A 23490-nucleotide genomic window follows, 5' to 3' on the forward strand; every position below is an offset into this window, starting at 1 on the left:
CCCATTGTCTGTGCACCATGCCTCAGTACAAACAGGAGTAGATTAAGAAGCTGAGAAGGACAGAAGGGCCTGAAAATCCCCAAGCAATGGTTTTGCACCCATGTGGCTGGGGCCCAGGGGTAGCATGAGTTAGGGGGCAGAGCATGGGGTCAGAGCAAGACAGCGAGTTGGTCATGAAAGGTCTCCTAGCCTTTTACCAATTGTGGCCCCAAAGGGGATACAGCTGTAAGAGATTACACAGGGTTTCTGCATAATACCCATCCTTCCCTCGCTGCCTTTGAAGTTAGGTCGGCTTAATTTAAAAATAAATCTAGTTGACTTTTTTAAAACCACAAAACCTCAACGCAAATAAAAATTACAATAGGGAACCGACATGCAGGCTCACGTGGGCAAATTACATCTTCCACCAGTTACCTTGATGTACTTGGCGCAGCCCCACCTCACTTTGAGGAGCCGGGAAGCTTGCAGCAAATTACAAGCCTCAAATTGGACTCCTGGATTTACCAAATGACATATGTTAAATCTGGCTTATATTAAAAGGGAGAGTTCAGAGTCTGTTGTCAAAGCTGCCCACCCTCCCCCTGTAGTTTTCTGACTTTCTCAATATGGGAGATGACCTCTAGCTTAGAAGAGGACATTCCAGGTGGGATCCCAGCGGGGAGCAGGGCTCTGGGGGCAGACATTTGCTTTTTAAAGGAAGACAGACAGCCGCTGCTCCCCCCACCTCCCAAGAACAGCAGCTGTTCAGAGACCCGCAGGTGGAAGGTCCGGGTGGCTGGAATTGACAACATTGTTGAAAAGTGATCTTTTGCCAAAGACTGTGGTTACCTCCTGCTGAGGTCTGCCAAATTCCTTGAAGCTGCAGCCTTCTGTCCCTCGGTGCTAATTAAGGCTTGCTTAAGGACCTGACTTCAACCTCCTCAAAGAGGGTCTGGAGCTGGCTCAGGAATACTCCTCACAACAGGGAAACTGTCTTCAGCTGTCCAAAATGCTTGGGAGTAAGACCTCATTCTTCCTCCCAGTTTTGATGTGCTAAGACATGATTCTCGGCAGGTCTTTGGGGGAGGTTTCTGGGGTGGTGCCTCAGTTTCTTCATCTGTATGGTGTGGATAATGACTTTGCAAAGGTTCCTGTGAGGGCTAAGAGATTTCTGCCACTCTTCGAACTCAGCTTCAGGCTCACATTCTGCTGTCCCTTACCGGTAGCCGGGATAGCGCACTTCGGTGCCCTGCTCCCCTTTGGCAAAGTGCTCAGGTTAGCATTTGCCCAATTAAAAGCATTTGTCTTCCTACCGAGGAATTGCTGAATAGCAGTTTATGCTGCAGATACTGTCTGTCTCATTAGAAAAGTCTCTGTATCATAGAAAAGTAGGCATCACTGATGGCCACTTTAAAATTGAGAGGAAATTTCAAAACAAAGCAAAGGGGGGTGGGGAGGCCCCAGAAGTATCATGGTCTCAGGCTTGGTAACAGTTTCTTCCTGTGAACTGAAGATTCCAAACAGATCTGTTTGTTTCAGAAGCACATCTGCAGCTCTCTGATGACCATTCCTGGGCTGGAAAACTTTGTCTTTGCCTCCCCAGACTTCCCTGCCAGCTGCTTTCTTCTACTCTGGCTTTTGTGGGTGTATTTCTCAGGACTGCACCATGTTCACACACCTGGCCACCCAGTAAAGTTCAGTCTTCAACAGGATGCTAATTTTCTTTGGGGTTTGAGTCTCTTTCTGATGTCACTTTCTGACAAAGGATCCTGAAAAATCAACATCACCATCTTTTTCTTTGGTGGTCAGGGTTTTTAAAGGAATGATTCTTGGTAGCCAAGAAATAGCTTCAAGAAATGCATGTGTTGTATATTGAATTCACTTTGGGGAATCATGAACTTTTGAATACTGATGGCCTTTGCTGTCTTTCCAGTGAAAATATATTTCTTTTGTTAATGTGTTGGACATCTGTTTCCTCATCTATTTTTTAGTTGCAAACACCACCAGAAAAAAAAAAAAAAAGACAGTGATGGGAGAGAGAATTGCTCAGTGAGTATTTGATAGGAGAGAGAGAGAGAGAGAGAGAGAGAGAGAGAGAGAGAGAGAGAGAATTGCTCAGTGACTGTTGGGGTACATCTCTGGTGAACACAGGTCCATGCTACAGTCTTTCCACATAATTGCAAAGCCTTACACTGGAGACTCTACTCTCCCAAACCTCGCCGTCTTCAATTTCATTAAAATGGAATTTACTTAGTTGACTTTATGGAGATCTGCCCCACCTGACTTCAGATGTCTTTAGGCAGGAAACAGTTGAATGCATTCGGAGTGAGACCAAATGATCTCCATTATAGGCGTACAATAAAAAGAGAGTTGTTTAACGATGCTGGAAATGCCAATTGGAATTATGCAAATATGTAATACACTTTGGAATCCACTGTGGCTGTGACATGAACTGAGACTTGGCAGAACAGCTGGGACACGGAGAGCTGGCATCTGGTTCTAACTTTGTCCCTAACTACTTATGTCACCTGAGTAAAGCCACTTAGGTTTTCAGTAAAGCAAACGACTGGGACTTCTTTTTTCTTTTTTAATTTAAAAAAATTATAGAATTAGGAGAACTGCTAGCTGCTCTTTGAACATTTTTTTTTTTTTGAGGAATTCTAATACTATATCTGAAAACTTATTTTCTGTCAGCTAGCTGGTGAGATCAGCATTATTCATTTGATAAACAGAAATTATTTTTCCAACTAAATGAAAGCTAGACTTCCTTCCTCAGGGAGTAAAGAAGGTGCTTTTGTCTCTGTCTTGGGACAAAGCTGCTAGGACACCATTCTTAGGCTGCTTCATGTGACTGTGGTCCTCTGGAGTCCTGCTGCTAAGTTCAGGAACTTAGGGACCCTGGGGCTCATCTTAAAGAAATAGCAGAGAAAGTTTATAAAAAGAGTCATGCTAAAACTGGAATTTGTATAGTATTCAAAAATTCATCTTCAGATGCATAACTTTTTATGGATTTTTTTTTTTTTTTTTTTGCAAAAGAGATAAAAATACAAGTTCTTTTCAGGCCAAGACATTTTATAAAGATTTATTTATTTATTTTTTAATGATGTGCATTTATTTGTGTGGGACATGTACATGTGTGTACAGTGTCCTCAGAGGCTAGAAGGGAAGTTAATGGCCCTGGCTGCTGGATGTGGGTGCTGGGTCCTCTTAACTGCCAAGCTTTTCTTTAGCTCCAAGAAGGGATGTTTCTTTACAGCCCCAATTAGCAGCTTACCCTCTCCCCTCCCCTCCCTTCTCTCAGTCCCAGTCTTTGTGTCTCCCTCTGTCTCTGTCTCAGTGTCTGTCTCTCTGTCTCAGACTGTCTCTGTATCTCTGTCTGTGTGTCTGTCTCTCTGTGTGAGTGTGTGTGTTTATGAACTATGGAAAAAACAGCTATTGAAACAAAACAATTAAAAACCAACCACCAGAGATGATGGGGACAGTGGGTGGCAGGGCGCATTATCCGCATTATCGCAGGGGTGGGGTTGTGAGGCCAGACTTATTTCCTGAAAGCTTAGTAGGGGCTCTGCCATAGTGAAGGGTTTCCTGATAAGACTTTTATGTGGATTTCCGTGTTGGAGCCTTTCTTGTATTTCTTGGAGGCCAAGACAGGCTGAGCTACTACTGTCTGATTAAACAGGACCCCCATGTGAACAAGGGAGCGATAATCCGTTCCTATTCTTAGTTGGGAGGCATAACCTCTTCGCCCAGTTTGTAAAGCCAGTGTGCCGATTCTGAACGGGCCTCTCTCTTTGTCAAAGCAGCAAATACCATGGAAACTTGATCCACTCTCTCCAGGGTAAGAGGGTCAGATAGCTACAGCCCAGGGCTGGATGAAAGGGATCGGCTGATGTTTGGCCACCTAGGAAGACCTGAAGCAAAATGTCCACATGACCAGCTTTCCCCCACTAGGGGAGAGTCTTCAGCGTTATGCTCTTTCCACAGGGCCTGCCAAACATTTCTGCAGAGACCTTCATTTGCATCCCATTGCTTGACTGCATTGCTAATGTTTTCTTTTTACCAAGGAAGCCAGCCATTCAGTAGCTCCATGCACCACAATCTGCAGCTTGTCTTCAATTTGTCTCGCTCCTTTTGTTGGAGGACTGAACCCTGAACCTGTGCACCCCCCCCCCCCAGCCTTTCTCTAGAGCAGCCAGGGAGACCTTTGCAGCAAGGCAGCTGGAGGCATGTGCTGGGCACACAAAACCCAAGGCGTAGTAGCAAAGAAGTGGAATCACACACAGACTGCGCGTAGCCCATGGCTAGTAACGTTCTCCCGCCTGGCATTTGCCAGGAGCAAAAATGTACCACTAGAAAAACACGGCAGCCTGGATCTGCTTGTTTTAGAATGGCCGCGTGTGAGAGGCCCGTTGCAGTGAGCTCAAGGGGTTCATCGTATCATGGCAGGACAAGTTTTCTATGGGCTCTCTTTAAACAGCAAGTTAGACTGATAAAAAAAAAATTCTACTATTTGTGGGTCGATCGTATTGGCATTTGCATATGGCTGATCTTAACAGAAAAGATCTGGAAGAATGGCCACCAGCAGTGTGGCTTCTGTGTCTTCACATGGAACGTGACTTCAGCTTCCTCTCTGAAGTCTTGTTTTTTTTGACATCAGGCCAATGTGCCTTGTTTAATCCCATTTACCCCTGGAGGCTCTAAGGCTTAGGTTGCTGCCTGTGGCCTTAAGTAGCACAGGTGACACCAGCTTGGATTCCTTCCCCTGCCAGGCAAAGGTTCAGCCTTGTCGGATCAATGTGAAGGCACTGCTGGCTTGTTAGAAGTGTAAAGCCCAACACTTTCCCACGTGGAAATGATCGAGTGGGCTCATGCATTCTTATTAACCTACTTAACGTACAGACTCAATGGGGTTCTCAATACTTCGCAACCATTTATCTCCCTTTAAGCTTTATTTCTTATAACTTTATTTGGACCCCATTCTTGGGGTCCAAAGCAATGCTTCTCAACCTTCCTGAGGCTGCAACTTTTCCTTATGTTGTGCTGACCCCCAACCGTAAAATCAAAGGGGTCGCAACCCATGGTTAAGAACCACTGTTTTAGATTCTTTTACACGCGCTATACTCTGTCCCTGAAATCATCTACCTTCCTGACTATAGAGTCTTCTGCAAATATGTCCCCCTGTCCCTCCTGGTCCACTATGATTGCCTGTTAGTCTGTTTCTCCAACAGATGCAAATGCTTCCCCCTCCCCCCATGCTCTACAGTGCTTGAGATTACTGCTCTGTGCCTGACACTCTGGCCCTACTAGTGTTACGACTGTCTGGACACTTTGCTGTTTCCCCTGTGAAACCTGGGTCTGAGCGAATTCACTGTGAGTCTTTTAAGTTTAGCAGACCATGTCACAGCTCCATTTGGCTGGTGGACCTCAGATAAGCATGGCTGTATTTCAGTTAAACCTTATTAACACAAACTGGATTTGGACCCTTGTCGTAGTTTATTAATCTTTTTAAGGGGTATCCGTTGGTTATTCCTTAATGGGTTTCCGTTGTATCGTGACCTTATAAAGTATAATTTTCAGTGTTAGAGTCTAAGATTTACTCTTCCAAACTACCGCTGAGAGCCCCCGCCCCCCAAAGTCCAACTAAACTCCACTCCATATGCAAGCATCACCTGTACATTTGACCTCGATGTCAGGACCTCTAGTGTGGCTGGTTTTTATGTAGGCCCTAGCCTTGAAGCTTCAAAGACTAGCTGACTTCTGAAGAACCATGAAACCCTTCTCTGCAAACTGACAAATCCCTTAAGGCATAAGGCTGTCACCTCAGGATGGGATGGCATTAGTGCTAATTCAACAAAGGAAACTGAACCAAGTGAGTCCTGATACAAAAGAGAGGGAAAAGGTGACTTTCAAGACCTCACTGAGGAAGCCTGAGAGATACGTCCCTCCCACTGAACGGCTGCTTACTGAATCTCTAACAGAGCTCCACCACAGAGCTCCACCACGGAGACACCTATTTTGAGGATTCATTCATAAATCCGTCTGCAGAGTCAGTGAAGGGAAGGATTCTGTCCATACAGTGGAGTCCAAACTAGCAGATCATGGAGGCCAGATTCCCGGATGGCTGGCGCCACTATCTTCGAGATCTCCATCCTATTTGCATTCTCCTGCGCACATTCAGCAGGTGACCCACTTGGCTTCCTGTTCTAAGTCACTCTGACCTATTTCCTCTTAGTCACGGCCATGTGACTCAGGAAGGACTGTTACAGAAAGATACTAAGTAAGGCTATGACTGAAACTTAGTATGACTGGATCCCAGGGAATGCCGGATGCCTGACAACCTCCTGAGTAGTTACTTCTCGACTTCCTCAAGATTCTTTCAGTCTGGGATCTTAGGAAGTGGGGTGGGGGAGACACGACAGACAGGAGCAGTATTTAAACACAGCCAGATCATGAACGAGTCTCAGAGACAGTGTGTTCAGCCGACCCGATACCAGCTGCTCTGTGTGGAAGGCATGCATATTGGGCGTGAAGATTGGGAGAAACCGTGTTGACACAGTCAACAACAAAATCCTGTTCTTTGCCGCCGAGGCACCTAGGCTTTTCCACCCTTGGCCAACCAGGATTATCAGCACATTGCAGCTCTCTCTCCCTGAGGCTTTACCAAGGACGGCCTGCTCTGAGCCTCCCCACCCCCTCCTCTCGAGATGAAACATTAGGTTATTTTAAAGCGGTGACCCAAGAGGGCCTCCCAGGCCAGCTACTTAGATACCTCCTGCACAAGCCTAATTGAACATCTGCAGCCAGGCTGCTCCTGTGTCCCCCGGGAAAGAACATAAAGCCTCGTGTCTATAGCCAGGGCACACAGGGGCCGCACAGAGGCTACGAAAAGCAAGATGCTCCCATCCAATCAGTACCATAGACCAGAATACCGTTTAGAACACCAAAAGTAACTCTGGGTAGAAACTGCCCGCCCCACGCCCGTTTCCCTTCATTTAGCTACTGGCAGACGCCGGAATGCGATACCCAATCAGAACCCCCAGCACTCTACGGCGAGCCTGGTTGGCTGCCCTGCCTCTCCTGTGCCCGTACCTCAGTTCCCGTGTTTTGAGCCTGAGGAGCTGGGCATCTATCTCCCCCTTGGGGCTACACAGAGTGGAAAGAAAGAAGCTGACAAGGAGGGTAATCTGGGAAGCTAATCTGGTAATCAAGGGCCGAGTCCGGCAGGGTGCAGTATTAATTTTGTTACTCACATGTGTTGGGATGCATTGGGGTACAGTTTTGAAAACTGTGGGGCGGAGTCTTCGGGGCCATGAGGCGCTGCGTGGCTGATCACCATCATAATGGGCCTATGGGGATACATTCTCTTAGACATTTTGAAGTAATTAATGCTCTCGTTAGTGATTAAGTCTGTGAAGTAATCCTGAAACATACATTTGACACAAAACAGAAATTACAAAGAGTGACATTTAAGATCACATTTGAATACCGCTTCCCTCCGAATCTACCCACCGAGTAAAGAGGTGATGTCTAAGCATGCGATAGAGAGTCCCCCCAAGGAACCAACTACCTCCAACAACAGAGGATAGATAGCTGGGGTCCATTTCTATCTAGGGTAGCTGGCTTAGCAGCAAGGATGTGGGGAGATATGTACCATTTAGCAATTAGGGGAGAAAAGAGGCAAGTCATGTTTGCCCCGGATAATGACGAAAGCTGGTAATACAAATTCAGAGCATATGAAACACCAGATACGTATCCCATTCTCAAGTTTCATTGATGGAATTCGTTGGCAAAACATTTAATTACTGCAAGGGCAGGAAACACCCACACCCACTTGACATTCACAGCTTCAGAACGAACACACACACACAGAGAGAGAGAGAGAGAGAGAGAGAGAGAGAGGAGAGGACACATACAAATGTGCAAACCCAGGAAAAGATCTTTTCTTTGAACTGTCCATCTAGCGCTGTCAAAATCACAGGCACAGGGACAAATTGCAACATTTTAGCAAGTCTGGCTTAGAACATTTAAATATGGGAGCATTTGATTCCCCCCCCCCCCTTCTTCTGTTAATGTACAAAGTAAGTAATAAAGCTGCTCGGATTCCAGTTTGACCTGCTAATGAAACCACGTCAGCCGTATTTTAGAGGGCAGGGTGTGACGCAAGTTTGGAAGTGACCAGGGAGGAAGCAGGATAAAGAAAGAGAGGATGAAAACATTAATGAAGCCACCTGCTTCCTCTGTGTGTATCGTTGGCCTGAAACTCTAGTGTAAACTTTTGTCAGAAACTCCTAGGCAGTGGTCACAATGTCAGACTTCCAGGCACAGCTGGTCACATGTTGTGGATTTAAGGACCAGAACAGCTGCAGGAGTAGTGCTGGGGGAAGAAATCCATGTCACATGTCCTTGTTAGGACATGTCCAAAGGCTGTCCCAACTTTCCACGTGGGAGTCTATTTAATTTCTTTATATGCTCTCTCTCTCTCTCTCTCTCTCTCTCTCTCTCTCTCTTTCTCTCTCTCTCTCTCACACACACACACACACACACACTCTTTTACAGCATACTTGTCTTTCACATCTAATCAGCCGTGATAATGAACAGGTCTTGCTGATTTGGTATTTGGAGAGAATCATGATTACTTTGTTCTCCTTTGGGCAGCAGGGAATAAAAGGTTAATAGCTTGAACAAGGAGGACGAAAGCTTCCCCACAGATCAAAAGTGATAACAGTGACAGTCTGTGTGTGTGGTTTGTATCATTTGGCTGCAGTGATTTTTGTTCCCAGCCAGGGAAATGACCCAGGATACGTGAGCGGTTGAACCACTCACTCCAAGCTGAGCTTGCTTGTCTTTTACAATGAGGACATCGCTCAACTGCACCTTCAAGCTCCCTGCTCTCAACTCTGATGTTGAGATGCCCATCAACAGTGTAGGTGACTCCATTTGTTTTCAGGAGGTTAGAAAAGACCCAGACTTACACTAAGTCTCTCTTCAAGTGCACTGTGCTATAATCAGGCCAGGCACAGAGACTGGCACCCACACATACTAATCTAGTCCCCTTTCTCTTTCTACCAGATACCTGGACCTGTTGAGACAGGTGCTAGATCCAGCTGATTTTGGCATTTCCAGGAGAATATTTTAGAAAATTTGCCAAGCTGAATTGAAAGCTGTTCCTCTTTTGCTTTTATAATCTCATTTTTTTTTTCTTTTCTTTTTTTTAAAACAAGTTAGTAATCCTCAGACCGTATTTGGGATTTGTTGTGTTTTCTGGGGTCCTCGACAAGCACTCCTGGTCGGCTGCACCTCACTATGCAGTCCCAGCTGGGTCAAACTCTCCACCCATCTGCCCTAACCTCCCAAGGGCTAGCTTCTTAAGACAGCACTGTGTCTGGCTTACTTGTTTAAGTTTTAAAATCTAAGACCTAAGTGTTTGGAAACCACGGCAGCCTTTCTAGGTTGGTTTGGACATCCTGAGACTGACAGGACAGCCTTAGACTATGGTGTACTTTCAGTGCCCCGGGGCAGATGTCCTTGTCACAAATACTACGATTCATGAGATGGGTGTAAAATCGAGTAACACAGCGTCCCAGAGTTCTTGGGCGCACTACACTGCTCTGATTTCCACGTGGAAGGTTGACGCCACAGACAATATATACTTTCAGCAGTGGAAAGTACAAGCTCTCTCCCTAGACAAGACACAAGGGAGGAGGAGACACGATACTTCTGATGGCAAGTTCATCAGAGACAGATTGCCCTTTCATCCTAACGAGGGAGAAGGAAGAAAGCCTCAGTAGACAAACACCACTGGTTCTCTCGAGTCTTCTTGTCTGGAGTTGGAAATTGCCTTAACATTTTATTTTTCATTCGGACACTGTGAGAACAGAGAAAGCCCGTCTTCCAGACAGCTTTCCTCCCAGAAGTGTCTCTCCCCCATTATGCCCTGAAGCGGATCAACGCTGGAAATTACCTTTGCATAATCAAATCCATGCTTCTCTTTGATGCCATTTCGACAAACAGTGTAATTGTAGAAACGAGAGTTCTTGATTAATCCAAGCCATTCACGCCATCCAGGAGGGATGTAGCTGCCATTGTATTCATTGAGGTATTTTCCAAAAAAGGCTACAATTGGAAATGAGAGATTATTTTCCTGCATGAGACGATTGGTCATAAGCATACACAGAGATAGAAAATTAGGACTTGAAGAATGGCAGAGAAAGGGAAATTCATCAAACGGCAGTGTTGCCTGTCCACAGTTCCTCAGACTTGGTCAGCGTGAGGTCCGAGTACTGTTTTACAATAAACGTCAGCAGAAGTGAAGCCTCAACATCAGAGTACTCTTGGGGACCTGCTTTTTAGGGCCATCCTGGAATAAAAGCAGAACCTATCCCTATGTTCAGTCGACTGGGATTCAGAAAAGGTCAGTGAGATCTGGTATGCCATGGTCATGTGAGGACCTGGCACTGAAAGCCATTATTTGTGACAAAAATAATGTTCCTTGTTTTTTATTTGAGTGATGACTCACAAGACGTCCATAGAGAAGTTCAACTTGCTCTCCACACTTCCAGAGTAAACATTTTCCTAGGCTTCCAAGTCCTTCCTCACTGAGTGTAGCACCTCAGCCCGCCGCTCCATTTCCACTGTCTTGAATCAAGGCCAGAGTAGACTCTGTTTCACTCAAATACTTTTCTTGAACCCAGAGTTCTGTGCCCTGTGGAGCTAATACACCTTCCCTTTCTTCTTGGAGATGTAGTCTGGTTCATGAGGAGACTATGTCTATCCATGTATCCATGTATGTATGTATGTATGTATGTATTTATATGTATGTATGTATGTATGTATGTATGTATGTATGTATGTATGTATCTATCTATCTATCTATCTATCTATCTATCTATCTATGAGGCAATGTCTGGCTATGTGACCCAGGCTGGCCTTAAACTGTCATTTTTCCTGCTTCCGTCTCTATGTCTGTCTCCCAAGTGCTAAGATACAAGAACCATGAATCTCCATGTTCACCTTTGCCTTACCCGGTAGCCTGCCCACCATCCCTGTTCAGTACACTATGTTTCCTACACTGAGCCTCATCAACCGAGTATATTCCAGAGAGTTTATAAGTTCTGGACTTAATCTGGACTTGAGTCTGAGAAACACACCACTCAGAGGCTGGAAAGATGGCCCAGTGGTTAAGAACACTGACTGCCCTTCCAGAAGACCTAGGTTTAATTCCCAGCACCCACATTGAAGATCACAACTGTCTATAACTTCAGTTCTAGGGGATCTGACACAATCACACAGAAATATATGCAGGTAAAGCACCAATGCCCATAAAATAAAATAGATAAATGAATCATTAGGGAAGGAAGGAAGAAAGAACAAAAGTTGCACAGTATGCTAGGTTCTCCTCTGGGAGAATGTTTTCTTGTGGACTGTGTAAGCGAGTGAACCGTTTGATGATCCTGCCCAGTTTCCAAGCAAGTTGATGAATGCCGAAGAAGCTGTCAGGGGTTTGCTTGGATGACACTGCTGGGTTCCTCCCAGGCGAGAGTTACAAAATGATTTTACTTTTCTAACAAGATACACTGCAACAGACCAGACCCCTGTTCCTCCAGTTCTGAGTTCAGAAAGGGACTGCTCTGGGGGCTTGTGCCTAAACCTGCCTTGCTCTCTTCACCTTCCTCCTCACCCCTAAGGGGCTCACCCTGCTTTTCTATCCATTTGCTTTCAAAGAGTTTTGTAAAAGATCATAGCAACTGGGCGGTGTAGCTGAGAGATGGCTTCTCAGGCATCTGCAGGCTAGTTCCCATCTCCTTCCTACACAAGAGAAACATAGTATCGGGGTGTTGTGTGGACCAAAGAGCCTGAACAAAAGGGAAAGCACTTAAAACAGTGTTTATCGTGTGCCGGGGGCTTCTCACACGACCCCACATTTTAAATACCATTTTGCGGTTGAAGGACACATTGCTCTATGACTGACTTTGTAGAAAGTAAGTCCCTCTCTCCTGTGGTTTCCATTCTCCTTAACCCATTTAGAAACCTTTCGTGCTGCTTTCGTGCTTCCCGCCTTCAGGGTAGCCATGCCCAGTCACGCCTACCCTTCTCTCACAGCTGGACTTTTCAGGTCACGTTTGTACCATCTCTAGCCATTACCATAATCCTGCCCTTATAAATGACTCCTTCAAGTCTGTTAATCTTGCTATTGCCTTCAGAACTGCCTCCAGGTTTTCGCTGTCTTGGTGTTAACAGAGTGTGAGACATGTACTCAGAATTCCAGATGTGCTGGTGCCCATCACATTCACTGCAAGGGAGCCCAGGACAGGACGCAGCACCCAGGACTGGCAGGGCAACTGACTCTCTTCAATCACCGTGGAGCCTCCAGCCACATCGAGAAACATCTCCTGGCTTCTTTGGAAATTACATTTCTGGGCAGCGATATCTCTACAATCAATATCCTAGGCTTCCGATGACTCCGTTCTATGTGTACTAATCACCTATGTCTGTCTCTAAGGCGAACTTGATTTTCAGGTCCACGTTACCATGGCCAGTGGATCTAAGTACTGAATTTTTCCCTCCTTCAGTGATGGCAATCCAACTGAGCTAGTGCTATCCAAGCTACCCCACGTTGCCCTGACTTCCTGAGCCGTTCTTTTCCTCTAGAAATTACCACTGGCCTTCACAGCTGCTTAGGGTGATGGCTGAAGCTGAGAGATGGGGAGAAGAGGTAAGAAAGATTGGGTGTTAACTGTTAGTGTGTCTGTCTGTGTGAGGGGTGTCATACAACTTCTGCCTAGGATAATGCCTACTGCATTAAAAAAAAATTAATTCCCTGTCTGAAGGAAATTCTTTGTTACTTCATAGTTCTATAAAAGATCTGGTGCTTAGAAGAATTGAATCTCATTTAGTGCAGTGAATGATGTCACTTGGACACTTTCATGCCCGTGGCAGTGTCTCACTGTAGTGACTACGTCATAATCGAGAACCGTGCTAAGCTGTGGTTTACACATCTGTGTTTATGAATTTGGTTTACTCGGATGGAGTAGCAGCATCCTGAAGGATAGTCTCATGCCTTTTCATATCCCAGGGTCTGGTGTATGCCCAGTATGCTGCGGTCCAATAAACGTATGTAACATGTCACTTTTCTGTGGCTAACAAAAATATGTAACATCATTATCCACACTAACGACGATATTAGCGTGTCTTACCTTAGAAAATGCCAAACTAATTAATCCCTTTAGTAGAGAGTAAATAAACTCACTACAAGTAAAAGAAACCTGTTAAATAGAGACAGGATGAGAAAATAGGTAACTTTATGTAAATTAATTTATCACAGGAAAAAATGTACAACAAAGCCAAGACATCTTATGAATGATTCCTTCGAGTCTGTTAATAGTTCTTGCTGTTGCCTTCAGAGCTGCCTCTATCTGTCTGTCATGGAAGCCGACAGGGGAAGATGGCTTGAGAAAGGGAGTTAGCGACCAGCACACTGAGGCACCAACCCACAACTAATTCATTAAAGTTTTCAGTGCAGGTACCTCCCACTTACAGCATGACATTTTGTCAAAAATTTAGCTCATGTGATTTCCTACTGTTCATAACTGTGTTTCTAATAATATAATCGAAAGAACTGAGGTAATTTCAGCAAGCATAGCAGACCTGCAGTGTAATTTTGGACAGGAAAAGAAAACCGTATGTTGGAAAACTGGCCCGAGTTCTTCAAACAGATTAAAGGCAGAGCGAGACATGGCCACGGACGGCCCTTCAGCTTTGCTTTGGCATCTTTCCCTTCCATTCGGTGCAGCCTCTCAACCACGGATGATTTTTTCCTCCTAACCTTATGATTTTGGGCTCAGTTTTATACTAACATCTATCCCGTCATAATTTTTAGCAGACTTCAGGCAGAACACTCGCGTTCTTGTGACAGACAAGCCGTGGCCTTTCTCACTTCATTCCCCAGGACAGAGAGCAACAGTTGCAGAGCTGTGTTTTTTTCCTTCTTGGACGTTTCAGCTCTCGTGAACTCACGTTTTCCATGAGTAAAGTGAGAAACATCTAGGCTACAACCAGTCCAAAAATATGCCTAGGTTCTGAGAAGGAAAGTCATGTCATACAAGGGTAAATATAATACTGGATCGATTCGTTTCATTTAAATCTATGTGTTCTGGATGCCTCCCAAAATAAGCCTCTTGGTAATTTGTCTTCTTGGAGTTGATTTCTGTCAGACGTATTGCTGTTCTGCCTTCTGCTCTAGATGGAGATTCACCTGTCACATGACCCCAGTTTCCTCTATTACTCTAAAGTCTACAGTTAAATATCCCAAATATTATGTTCATAATTAGGAAAACAGGATCCAACTATATGTTATTTCCCCTCGCTAGTTTAGCGTCTTGGAAATGATTCTGCTGGTTCACGCTCTTCTCCTCTCTCCCCTTCATTTTGAAGCCACGATTCATGGTTGGATCAGGGGCTATTGTCACAATGGTGGCTTTGTTTCCCAGTTTTCTGAGACACTTTCATCTCTCTCGTCAGGTAGAACTTTAGATTACCAGATCTCTAACCCCATTCGTGATGCTGAGCTTGAACCTAGGATCTCAAGCACGCTAGACAAACCCTTGTCTACTAACCTAAATCCCAGCCCCTGAGCGAATACTATGCCTTCTCTACCCCTATGGATTTGGACATGCCCTGGCTGCCCTGAAGGACTTCCTTAAGCACGAGAGGACAATCTCATGCTATGAATTCTGCCATTACCCACGTGCCTCGGTTCTGGAAAAATGTTGGCTTTGGAATCAGCCTTTGTTTCTAGGAGCTGGTCTGCTGTTCCGGGAGAAAGATCCCGAGCTAAAGCAGGACACTGCCACAGCAGAGAGTGACACACAGTCTCAACTTGGGTGCCTTGTGGTTGATTCTCATGGCTTTATCACAGACCCACCTCTGCGATCAGGTTAGTATTCCGAGCTGAGCCCTGCCCTCCTATGCGTTGGTGACAGCTCTGTCCCCAAGAACGTACCTGTACTGTGAGCATTTAGAAGCTGAGAGGTTAGAGGTGGTTTGGAACAGACAAAACTCTTAGCCAACCCAATACAATACAACTGAAGCAGGGACTAAAGGATTCCAGGACACCTACAAGAAAATGGTTGGTTCTCAAGCTGGGGACGCAGCGAACTCTGCAAGGGATTCTTGCCACTTTTGCTCCTACTGGGAAGGTTAGTTATTCCTCACAGACTTTCTGTATGAATCCACAGCACACGTGCTTCGTGAGCCAAGCCTCACCATTACGTTAGGTAGGCGTTACTGTTTGTTTCTGTCTGCCAGAGTACTCAGTGGTCTGCATCCTACTGGGTTCAGTGGGTCTGTGAGGCACTTTGGAACCAGGCAGGAGAGAATAACACGCACAGAAATATGACTCTGGAGACAGCCAGACGCAGAGGCACACACCTGTAATCCCAGCACTCTGGAGGTAGACGAGGAGGATGAGTTCAAAGTACTGAGTTCGAGGTGAACCTAGACTATAGAAGACCCTACCTTAAAAGACAAACAAAAGGCTCCTGAAAACTGTGCAGCCAGACACTCTAGACTCCTTGCATCATTGAGGGGGGCCTTTTGTCCATTGACAAGTCCTCTGGAGTCCCGAGTTCTTCCTCAGTAACATAGCCTCCCTCTACGGTTCCTTGTAAGAACGAGGGGACATGACTAAAGTGGAAAAGCCACAGAAGCCCACCCACTTCTTCTTCACTTTCCTGGGTTATCCCTGAAGCAAACCCACACACCCCAGGTGCTGCTCTAAGCCCCAGTTTACGGTCCACCTCTGAGCACAAAACTATCCACATGCTCTGGAAGCACCGAGAGTTCTATTCTTCCCAGCCTCACATCCTCTGCTAGGGATCAAAGGACAGGGATCCGGGAAAGGAAAGGCACTGATTTCCCATGTTTCTCATGAGCAAAACACAGTTGGTGGCTACTCAGGAACTGGGTTATTAGGGGACTGTTTTAAACCCGCTTCTGAGGTTTAACCACACACAGCATCTGAAGCTCCTACTCCAGTTGTAAAGCTCAGTCAAGCACATTTTCCATTCTGGAACCCGGCACAGATGCTTGTTCAATTTTCAAATTGCTTGAAAGTCCTCAGATGAAAGGTCCCATGAATTTAAAGCAGGAGAAAGTGCCCTGTGTAAGCCCCAACTAACCAGAAGCAAACACCCTTGAGATAACAGAGGTTTCCTTCTCTGTGACTAGGGATGCTCCAACGCCTATGTGGTGGAGCTCTCATAGGCAAACCCAACCATTTCATCCATAAATAACAAGAATTAAGGGCCTGTGGGGTTTGCTGTAAAAAGGCAAATGACTGTATTTTCTGAGTCTACTGGGAGAGATTTTTTAAAAAGGAAATTCAAGAGAGCATTTTTTTCTGAAATCCTTTAGTTTTAAGCATTGAGAACAGATACTCTGGAGGCTGGGAGATTATTTACAATAAGCCTTTTTGATAAGTTCTTATGATTGACTCTAAGTGGGTCTTGAGGTGGAGATCCAGACCCTACCTTTCACTAGGCAAACTCTATATGTGCACCGTGAAGAAATACTGAGTAAATCGGGAAGCAGTACCCAGTGCTGGAAGATAAAGGCTTTGAGCATAATGCTCTCAGCAAGTCATTCTTCATACCTGTCTACAATGGGACACTCAGGATCCTTCTCAAAGAGTCCATTTTTTAAAATCCCAGATAAACATAAACCTCATTTGGCTGTGTGCAGGTTCATGGTGGAGAGCTGGGACAACAAAAAAAGCTCCTCTCCTTCAGGGAATGGTGAATGCTTGGTGCCCGTGACTTCAAACTAAAGCAACAACCAAGCCCCATTAGCTACGTATGAATGAATGAACCTGTCAGAAGGGTCCACAAAAACTGGCTTACTCATGCTATCCACTGGATCTGGGGCTCTGGGGTAGGCAGTGAGCAGTTCAAAACAACCCCTGGTAATTTCCCCTGAAAAATCAGCAGGAATTGCCAGTGTCTAAGAAAATCCTGACGTTTTCAAACGATCCCTCTCCCGAGATTTGTGAATGGAACACCACCTCATTCATGGCCCGTTACGTTGTAATATTCCACCTGCTGGGAACCCTTGTGGGAATATTTCCACACTGCATTCACTGAGAATCCTGAATTTTCTTCTATAATTTTTAAAAAACATTTATTTATTTTCTGTATGTGAGTACTCTGTCACTGTCTGCAGACACACCAGAAGAGGACATCAGATCCCATTACAGATTATAAACCACTATGTGGTTGCTGGGGATTGAATTCAGGACCTCTGGAAGAGTAGCCAGTGCTCTTAACTACTGAGCCATCTCTCCAGCCCAAGTCCTGGATTTTCTATAAAGGATGTCACATTGCTACATTCTCCTGAGTAAAAACACGTTTTGTTCTGGTGTTACTACAGCTTCTTTAAGATTTAAGTGTTTTAGACCTAATTAGGTTGCTAAGAGAAACCAAGTGCCTTTCCTGGGAGTGGCTATTGCAAGCTGAGCAGGTTATAGGAAGTGAGGCCAGCCTTGTGTCCCCAAGGCACTTAACTTGTTTTTTTTTTTTTTTTTTCCCTCTTTTTAACTCCTTGCCATTAATGAAAGAGGATAAAATCTTTTGCCGGAAGCTGCCAGCATGTTCTTACAGTTTTGACCCTGACTGTGTGCTCCTTGGACCTTTTTCTTCAGTAAGTTACCCTGCCTCGTGGATTCTGTTATAGCAACAGAACACGGACCCAGGCAGAGATGAGAGAAGCTAGCCTCTTCATTGATGAGTCTCCTGGAACTTCTCATACATCATGCTGCCCAGTGCAGTTTCCCTCACCCAAGACTTCGGGGGAAGGGACTCATGCTTTACCTGTTCGGTAGCCTGTGTTGTTGAGATACACAGCAAAGGTCCGAGGCTCATGCATGGCCTGCCACGAGGGAGAGGAGCAGTTCTCATTGTTGGTGTAGACGTTGTGGTTATGCACATACTTCCCAGTGAGCATGGATGAGCGGGAGGGGCAGCACATGGGCGTGGTCACAAAGGCATTGGTGAAGGTGGCCCCACCATGTTCCATGATCTTTCTCGTTTTGTTCATGACTTGCAGGGAACCTGGAAGGCACAGTCCTGGCACTGGTTAGCAAAGCGCACCCCACAGGGACTTGAGTCCATATGTCGCCCAGATATCTCCGTTCCCCCATTTATCAGTTTCCCTCCCCTGCATGGAGGAGTCCACAGTTCGATCGGTTATTGTTTCTAGAACAAGCCATTTGGGATCCGAACATCTCAGACATTCTGTAAGCACATTTCAATCTCTTTCTTCTTTAACCACCAAGGAAAAAGCATGCAGGCTAATCATGTAATTAAAGCCAGACTTTTAGATATGAGGAAGATTCCAGTGTCAGGAGCCTTTGAAGATCACGAGAGAACAACAGTCTGGTACAGAGTACCAGGACCCTGGCCAAGCACAGGGAAAACTGGATAATACCAGAGTTTAGCAGATATGGCATTTTTATTTTAATCCTAATGCAGGGGGAAAAAGTAACCTATAAAGCAAAAGATCCTCCAAGATATCCATAACCAGAGACAGAGGATCGTGGGGAGGGAGAGAGGGAAAGAGAGACATCTTTGAGGTAACTCGGTATTCTCTAGCAAGCTAACCAATGTTTGTATCTGGATTAGACACAATAGTGTGTTATGCCTTGGACAGTTTACCTGACATTTTCAAGGTTAGGTTGTCTTCTTGCTCAATCTCTTATGACCTTCAAAGGCTCCAGACACTGGAATCATGCAGAAGTATGTGCATGAGTGTAAAATAGTTCACTTTAAGGGTGAGGAGAAATGGTAAGATGGGATTTCTAAAGAGGAAAATAATCTGCCCCACTTGGCCGACTGCCGAGGAAACATGTCCACCTCCTGCAGAAAGAAGGCACCGGCCAAATGCTGTAGTCGTTTTGGGACTTGTCAAGAAACACACTGCACTGTGCTACAGCCAAGCCTGTTGCATCTGAATCTGGGAGCCTCAGATTTCTTACAGGCTGCGCTCTTTCAAAGAAAGAAGAAACATCTTTGGTTTACCCTGCAAGGAAGGAAAATGGAACGGAACAGAGGCACATGAACAGAGTCCTTCACCAAGTGTTTTCTATTCACACTGTGCACAGGACAGTAGTAGCGGAGCTTCTGATTGTGCCTCATTATGACTCACATATGCTTTTGTGTGCAGGGTGCTTCTGACGGCTCCTCTCTGGTTATCTCCTGGAGATCAGACACCTCAGCATAGTCAGTACATAACACAGTGCACTTTTTATATTTTTAAAAATTTATTTTATTTATACGCGTGCACTGTAGCTGTCTTCAGACACACCAGAAGAGGGCATCAGATCCCATTACAGATGGTTGTGAGCCACCGTGTGGTTGCTGGGAATTGAACTCAGGACCTCTGGGAGAGCAGTCAGTGCTCTAACTGCTGAGGCACCTCTCCAGCCCCCAAGGGCTCAACATTTTAGAAGCCACGGCTCTCTCCGGTAATCCCTGAGTGCATGCTTCACAGAAAGTCCGAGATGATGGCAGGCCATGAAAAGAGGAAGGACCGTCAGGTGGGCGGAGCAGTGTGTTGTTGGGAGCGCAGGGAAGACAACGTAGCTGAGGCTCTGGGGATGGGAAGAGCGAGTTCTGCAAACGTTATGGAAAGGAACAGGGAGGATCTTCTTGAAGAAGTGTGGCAGGAGAAGCAGTGAGAACGGTTCGGGACCTAGGCAGACATCCTGGGATCTGATCGAAGCCACTCAACGAAGGCAGCGCAGGGTCTTAGTTCTGGGCGGGTGCGAGGAATGCGAAGAGCAAAGCTTTGAGAAGTGCCGCTGCCAACAGCAAAGGTGGGCGCATTGAAGACCACAGCCACGGGGCTGCTGACTCCATCTTGCCAGGCCGGACACTCACAGGTCCAGAGGAGGAGTCGGGGAGGCTGTAATTCATGGGAGAGGGCTGTGAGTTGACTAATGCCTCCGACTTCCAGCTCTAAGAAGGAATCTGGAACGGGACTGGCTTCACTGATGATGCAGAGGTCACCGAAAAGAATGCTGCCTCACAAAAGATCAAAGAGAAATCCATGGCCGAGGGGTTGCCTTTTACGTTTGCGTTGGGTGATCATAGACGGGAAATGTCTGACCATGAATTTATGAATAGAGATGAGATGGTTGAAAGACCAGAGATGTGCCCCAGCCTTTCTCTCCCTTTTAGGCGTTGCGTGGTCCTTATTCTCAGGTACGAACACCAGCGAACGCTGCCTAATAGTCTACTTCAAAGAACCAGCTCTCGAAGTTTTCTTTATAAGCCTTTGTTAAATTAAAAAAAAAAATCCAAAAAACAAAAACCAGACCGCAGCTGGAGGTCATCACCCGAGGTCCTACATTCCCAGTGACCACCTCCTGCTTACAGACCATTTGGACCACAAATGTGGAGCGGGGAGGAGAGTTGGATTGAATGTCAAAATAATGTAAAGGCTGCGGTTAAATTTTCGTCAGTCTAGTTCATAGTTGCAGGAATCGCTCAGCCGGGATTTGTCTCTCAGCTCCACTGCCTCGGTGTTAGCTATCTGAGCTGAGTTGTCATCCTAAGCAATCCCTCCAGTAATTGGCTAGCAGATCCGGGCTGGGGCTGAGAACTGGCATCTAAGAGTTCCCGTATGCTGAGGCTACTTGGTGCCGGAAGAGATTTGGGTGCGCATCCTCCTTACGGTGACCTAAGAGTTAGCCCATTTCAGCGCCAAGGCTCTGAGAAGGACTGAAAATGGACCGGAACCCTGACCGGCTTTCTTCTAGGCACCTCGTGCCCATTTGATCACAGGAGCCATTTGTGCGGTGGCTGTCTGTGATGTTCCAGATCCTGCTGAGCTGCACAGGGTTAGGCCACACACCTCGGGCTACGCAGTCTCCAGCCCTCAGCCCCTGAAGCCACGCTCCTAAATTTCCAGCTGGCCGGAGTATTGGCTATGGCATGGATTCTTTCAAGACCTTGAAATTCGAACAGAGTCCGACCTGCGTTCTCATCTTCGGCTTCATCTGGCCTTGGGGCGAAGGCAGCCGAGCCCAGCACCTGTGTGCTACATCTCCGTCAGTACCATGGCAGCAGAGGTTTGGGGGTGGGGGGAGCCTCGGCGATTGGTTCTCCATAGCTGACAGGCATGTGCGCAGCAATGGCTGCCTCTAACAGGGTGGATTCTGGGAATATGGAGATGATAGCGATTTGAGCCGCTTCTCTCAGCTAGCACGGTCCTGGAGGGAAGCACCAAGCGTTTTCCTCTTGCTTTTTTAGCCGTGCATAGATTAGTGACCAACCACACATTGTTAGATTGTTATCCACCTCTGCAGATTGCCCCACTGATTGTCAGACAAGTTTTACGGAAGCCCATCACACCCAGTAACACAGCTAGGAGTACTCGCCACTCATCTCAGTGCTCCAGAGGCAGAGGTTATGAGGGCCGTGAGTTACGTAACAAGACTCTTACCTCAAAAAACAGACAAACAGCATCCAGATGTTGCCACAGATCTGCCTGAGCCCCTCGACAACATCCAGATGTTGCCACAGATTGGTCCGAGCAACTCACTTAACCTCTCTGGGTTTGTCTCTCTCCTCTGTACAGAGGAGAGCTCCTCACTCATTCCCAGGGCTGTCAAGAAGCAAATGTCTTGCTGCTGTGATGGGCTCCCTGGATGCAGGGAAGCTGTTGCTATGACTGCACAGCTGGCACTCCCTATCTGTGGGTTCCCCATTGGGGTTTTCAAACCAATTGCAGATTGAAAGCACTCAATGATACTAAAAGGTTCCAAAAAATTCAGTAGACCCCCCCCAAAAAAAGAAGTGTCCCCGAACACATGAAGACTTTGTTCTCCATCATCCCCCCAACTATATACAGCATAACAAGTATTAACAAAATATTTGCATGGTGCTGGGGACTGTGAGTAATCTAAAGTAAATAGCAGGATATTCCATTTTATATGTGGGATTTGAGTCTCCACCACTGGTATTTGTTGGAGTGCTATATGAATTACTTTCCTGTTGCTGAGAGGGCACTCACAGAAGGAACAGCTTATTCCGTCCTATGCTTCCAGAGGGATAAGAGCGTGGTGCAGAGGCAGGAGGCACAGCAGCTGGGGCAGGGTGCGGAGGCCGGATCCAGTGTCCTGCAGACAGCAGCCGCCTCTGCTCACCTCAACCCAAGCACGTACTTGCCAGTGCCATAGTTTTTTGATTAGGGAAGGTTCATACTAAATATATATGTAGTCTCTAGTGCAGCAGGATTTCTCACGCTAACCTTTATTACCTCTGTGGCAAGGAATGGGACACTCAAAAATAATCATTCCCATATTAAACATGAGTGTATGGGTATAGTGAATATTTGAATCTAAAAAACGCAAGAAGAATTATGAGGTGGATATTTTTCTGCCGGAACTATTCAGTGGGTGGTGGGGGTGGGCGTGGGGGAAGCAAACCAAGATATTTTCAGCTAAGACCTAAATGGATTAAACACGCTGGGAAGGAGGGAAAGAAGAAAGATAATAAATCTGTCTGGAATGTTTCCAGGTCACTAAAGCCCCCTGTCCCCTTCCCCCAGTGAAGAAGAGCAAAAGGCCATTAGACACTGATTCCATTAGGAATGTGAGGCAGGCCTGCAGGGCGACAAAGACGAAAGTTCACGTGTAGAGCAGGTGTGAGGAGCTCACCTGGCCTTTCTCTTTTTAGATTTCACACTCACTGGAGATGTGGGTCTGCAGAGCTCTCTGACTGCACAATGCAGGCAACGTGGGCATGTTGAGAGTGGCAGGCTCTTGGGACAGGCATTGGGAGGCCAAAGGGAGTGACAGCTGAGGGGGAGGCCGAAGGGCCTCTCGGGAGCTAGCCTGTGACTATCTCAGAAGTGAAATCCTCACTCTTCAGAATTAAAGAGAAAAAGACCTGCAGGAAATATGCTCTGACTTAGCATCTGCTTCCTCCAGAATTAAAAAAAAAAAAGAGAATAAAAAAAAATAGAAAAAGAAAAGTAAGGGAAAGAAACAACCAGTATTTTAAAGTCTTGGTTTTAAATAAAGTCCGTACTTCACACCTGACTATGTAGCCCAGGCTAGCCTGGGACTTATGTAGGGTAGACAAGTGTTGAGTTCACAGAGATCCACTTTCCCTCCTGAATGATGGGGTTAAAGTCATGTGGCACCCGCCATGCCTGGCTTGGCTATTTCTTTTAATGCAATGGACAAATAACGCATCCCCACAGACTAACCCCACAGCTCTCTGCTTAGAACAGCTGAGAATCTCCACATACAGCTTTATTCCATCTGTGATCTAAGCGAAAGTAGCAACCAGTAGGGCAGGGTCGCCTCAAGTCCTAAGAGTGTGAGCAAAGCCAGGCTGAGATGTGTGTGGATCAGTGTGAGCAAAGCCAGGCTGAGATGTGTGTGGATCAGTGTGAGCAAAGCCAGGCTGAGATGTGTGTGGATCAGTGTGAGCAAAGCCAGGCTGAGATGTG

The 23490-nt window shown here is 46.1% G+C and overlaps 1 protein-coding gene across 3 annotated transcripts in view; it reads right to left on the bottom strand.

Annotated features, from left to right (window-relative positions):
- Positions 1 to 23490, bottom strand: part of SULF1 (sulfatase 1) — a 142951-nt gene that overhangs the window by 36575 nt on the left and 82886 nt on the right. For all 3 annotated transcript variants that reach the window (XM_080938578.1, XM_080938579.1, XM_080938580.1), the window contains exons 5-7: positions 17841 to 18080; positions 9941 to 10092; positions 7230 to 7399 (exon numbers count right to left, since the gene is read on the bottom strand). In XM_080938578.1, the coding sequence (XP_080794704.1) occupies positions 7230 to 7399; positions 9941 to 10092; positions 17841 to 18080 (562 nt within the window). The remainder of the gene's footprint in view (positions 1 to 7229; positions 7400 to 9940; positions 10093 to 17840; positions 18081 to 23490) is intronic.

The sequence above is a fragment of the Micromys minutus genome, assembly GCF_963924665.1.
Source record: "Micromys minutus genome assembly, chromosome: 26".
NCBI lineage: Eukaryota > Metazoa > Chordata > Mammalia > Rodentia > Muridae > Micromys > Micromys minutus.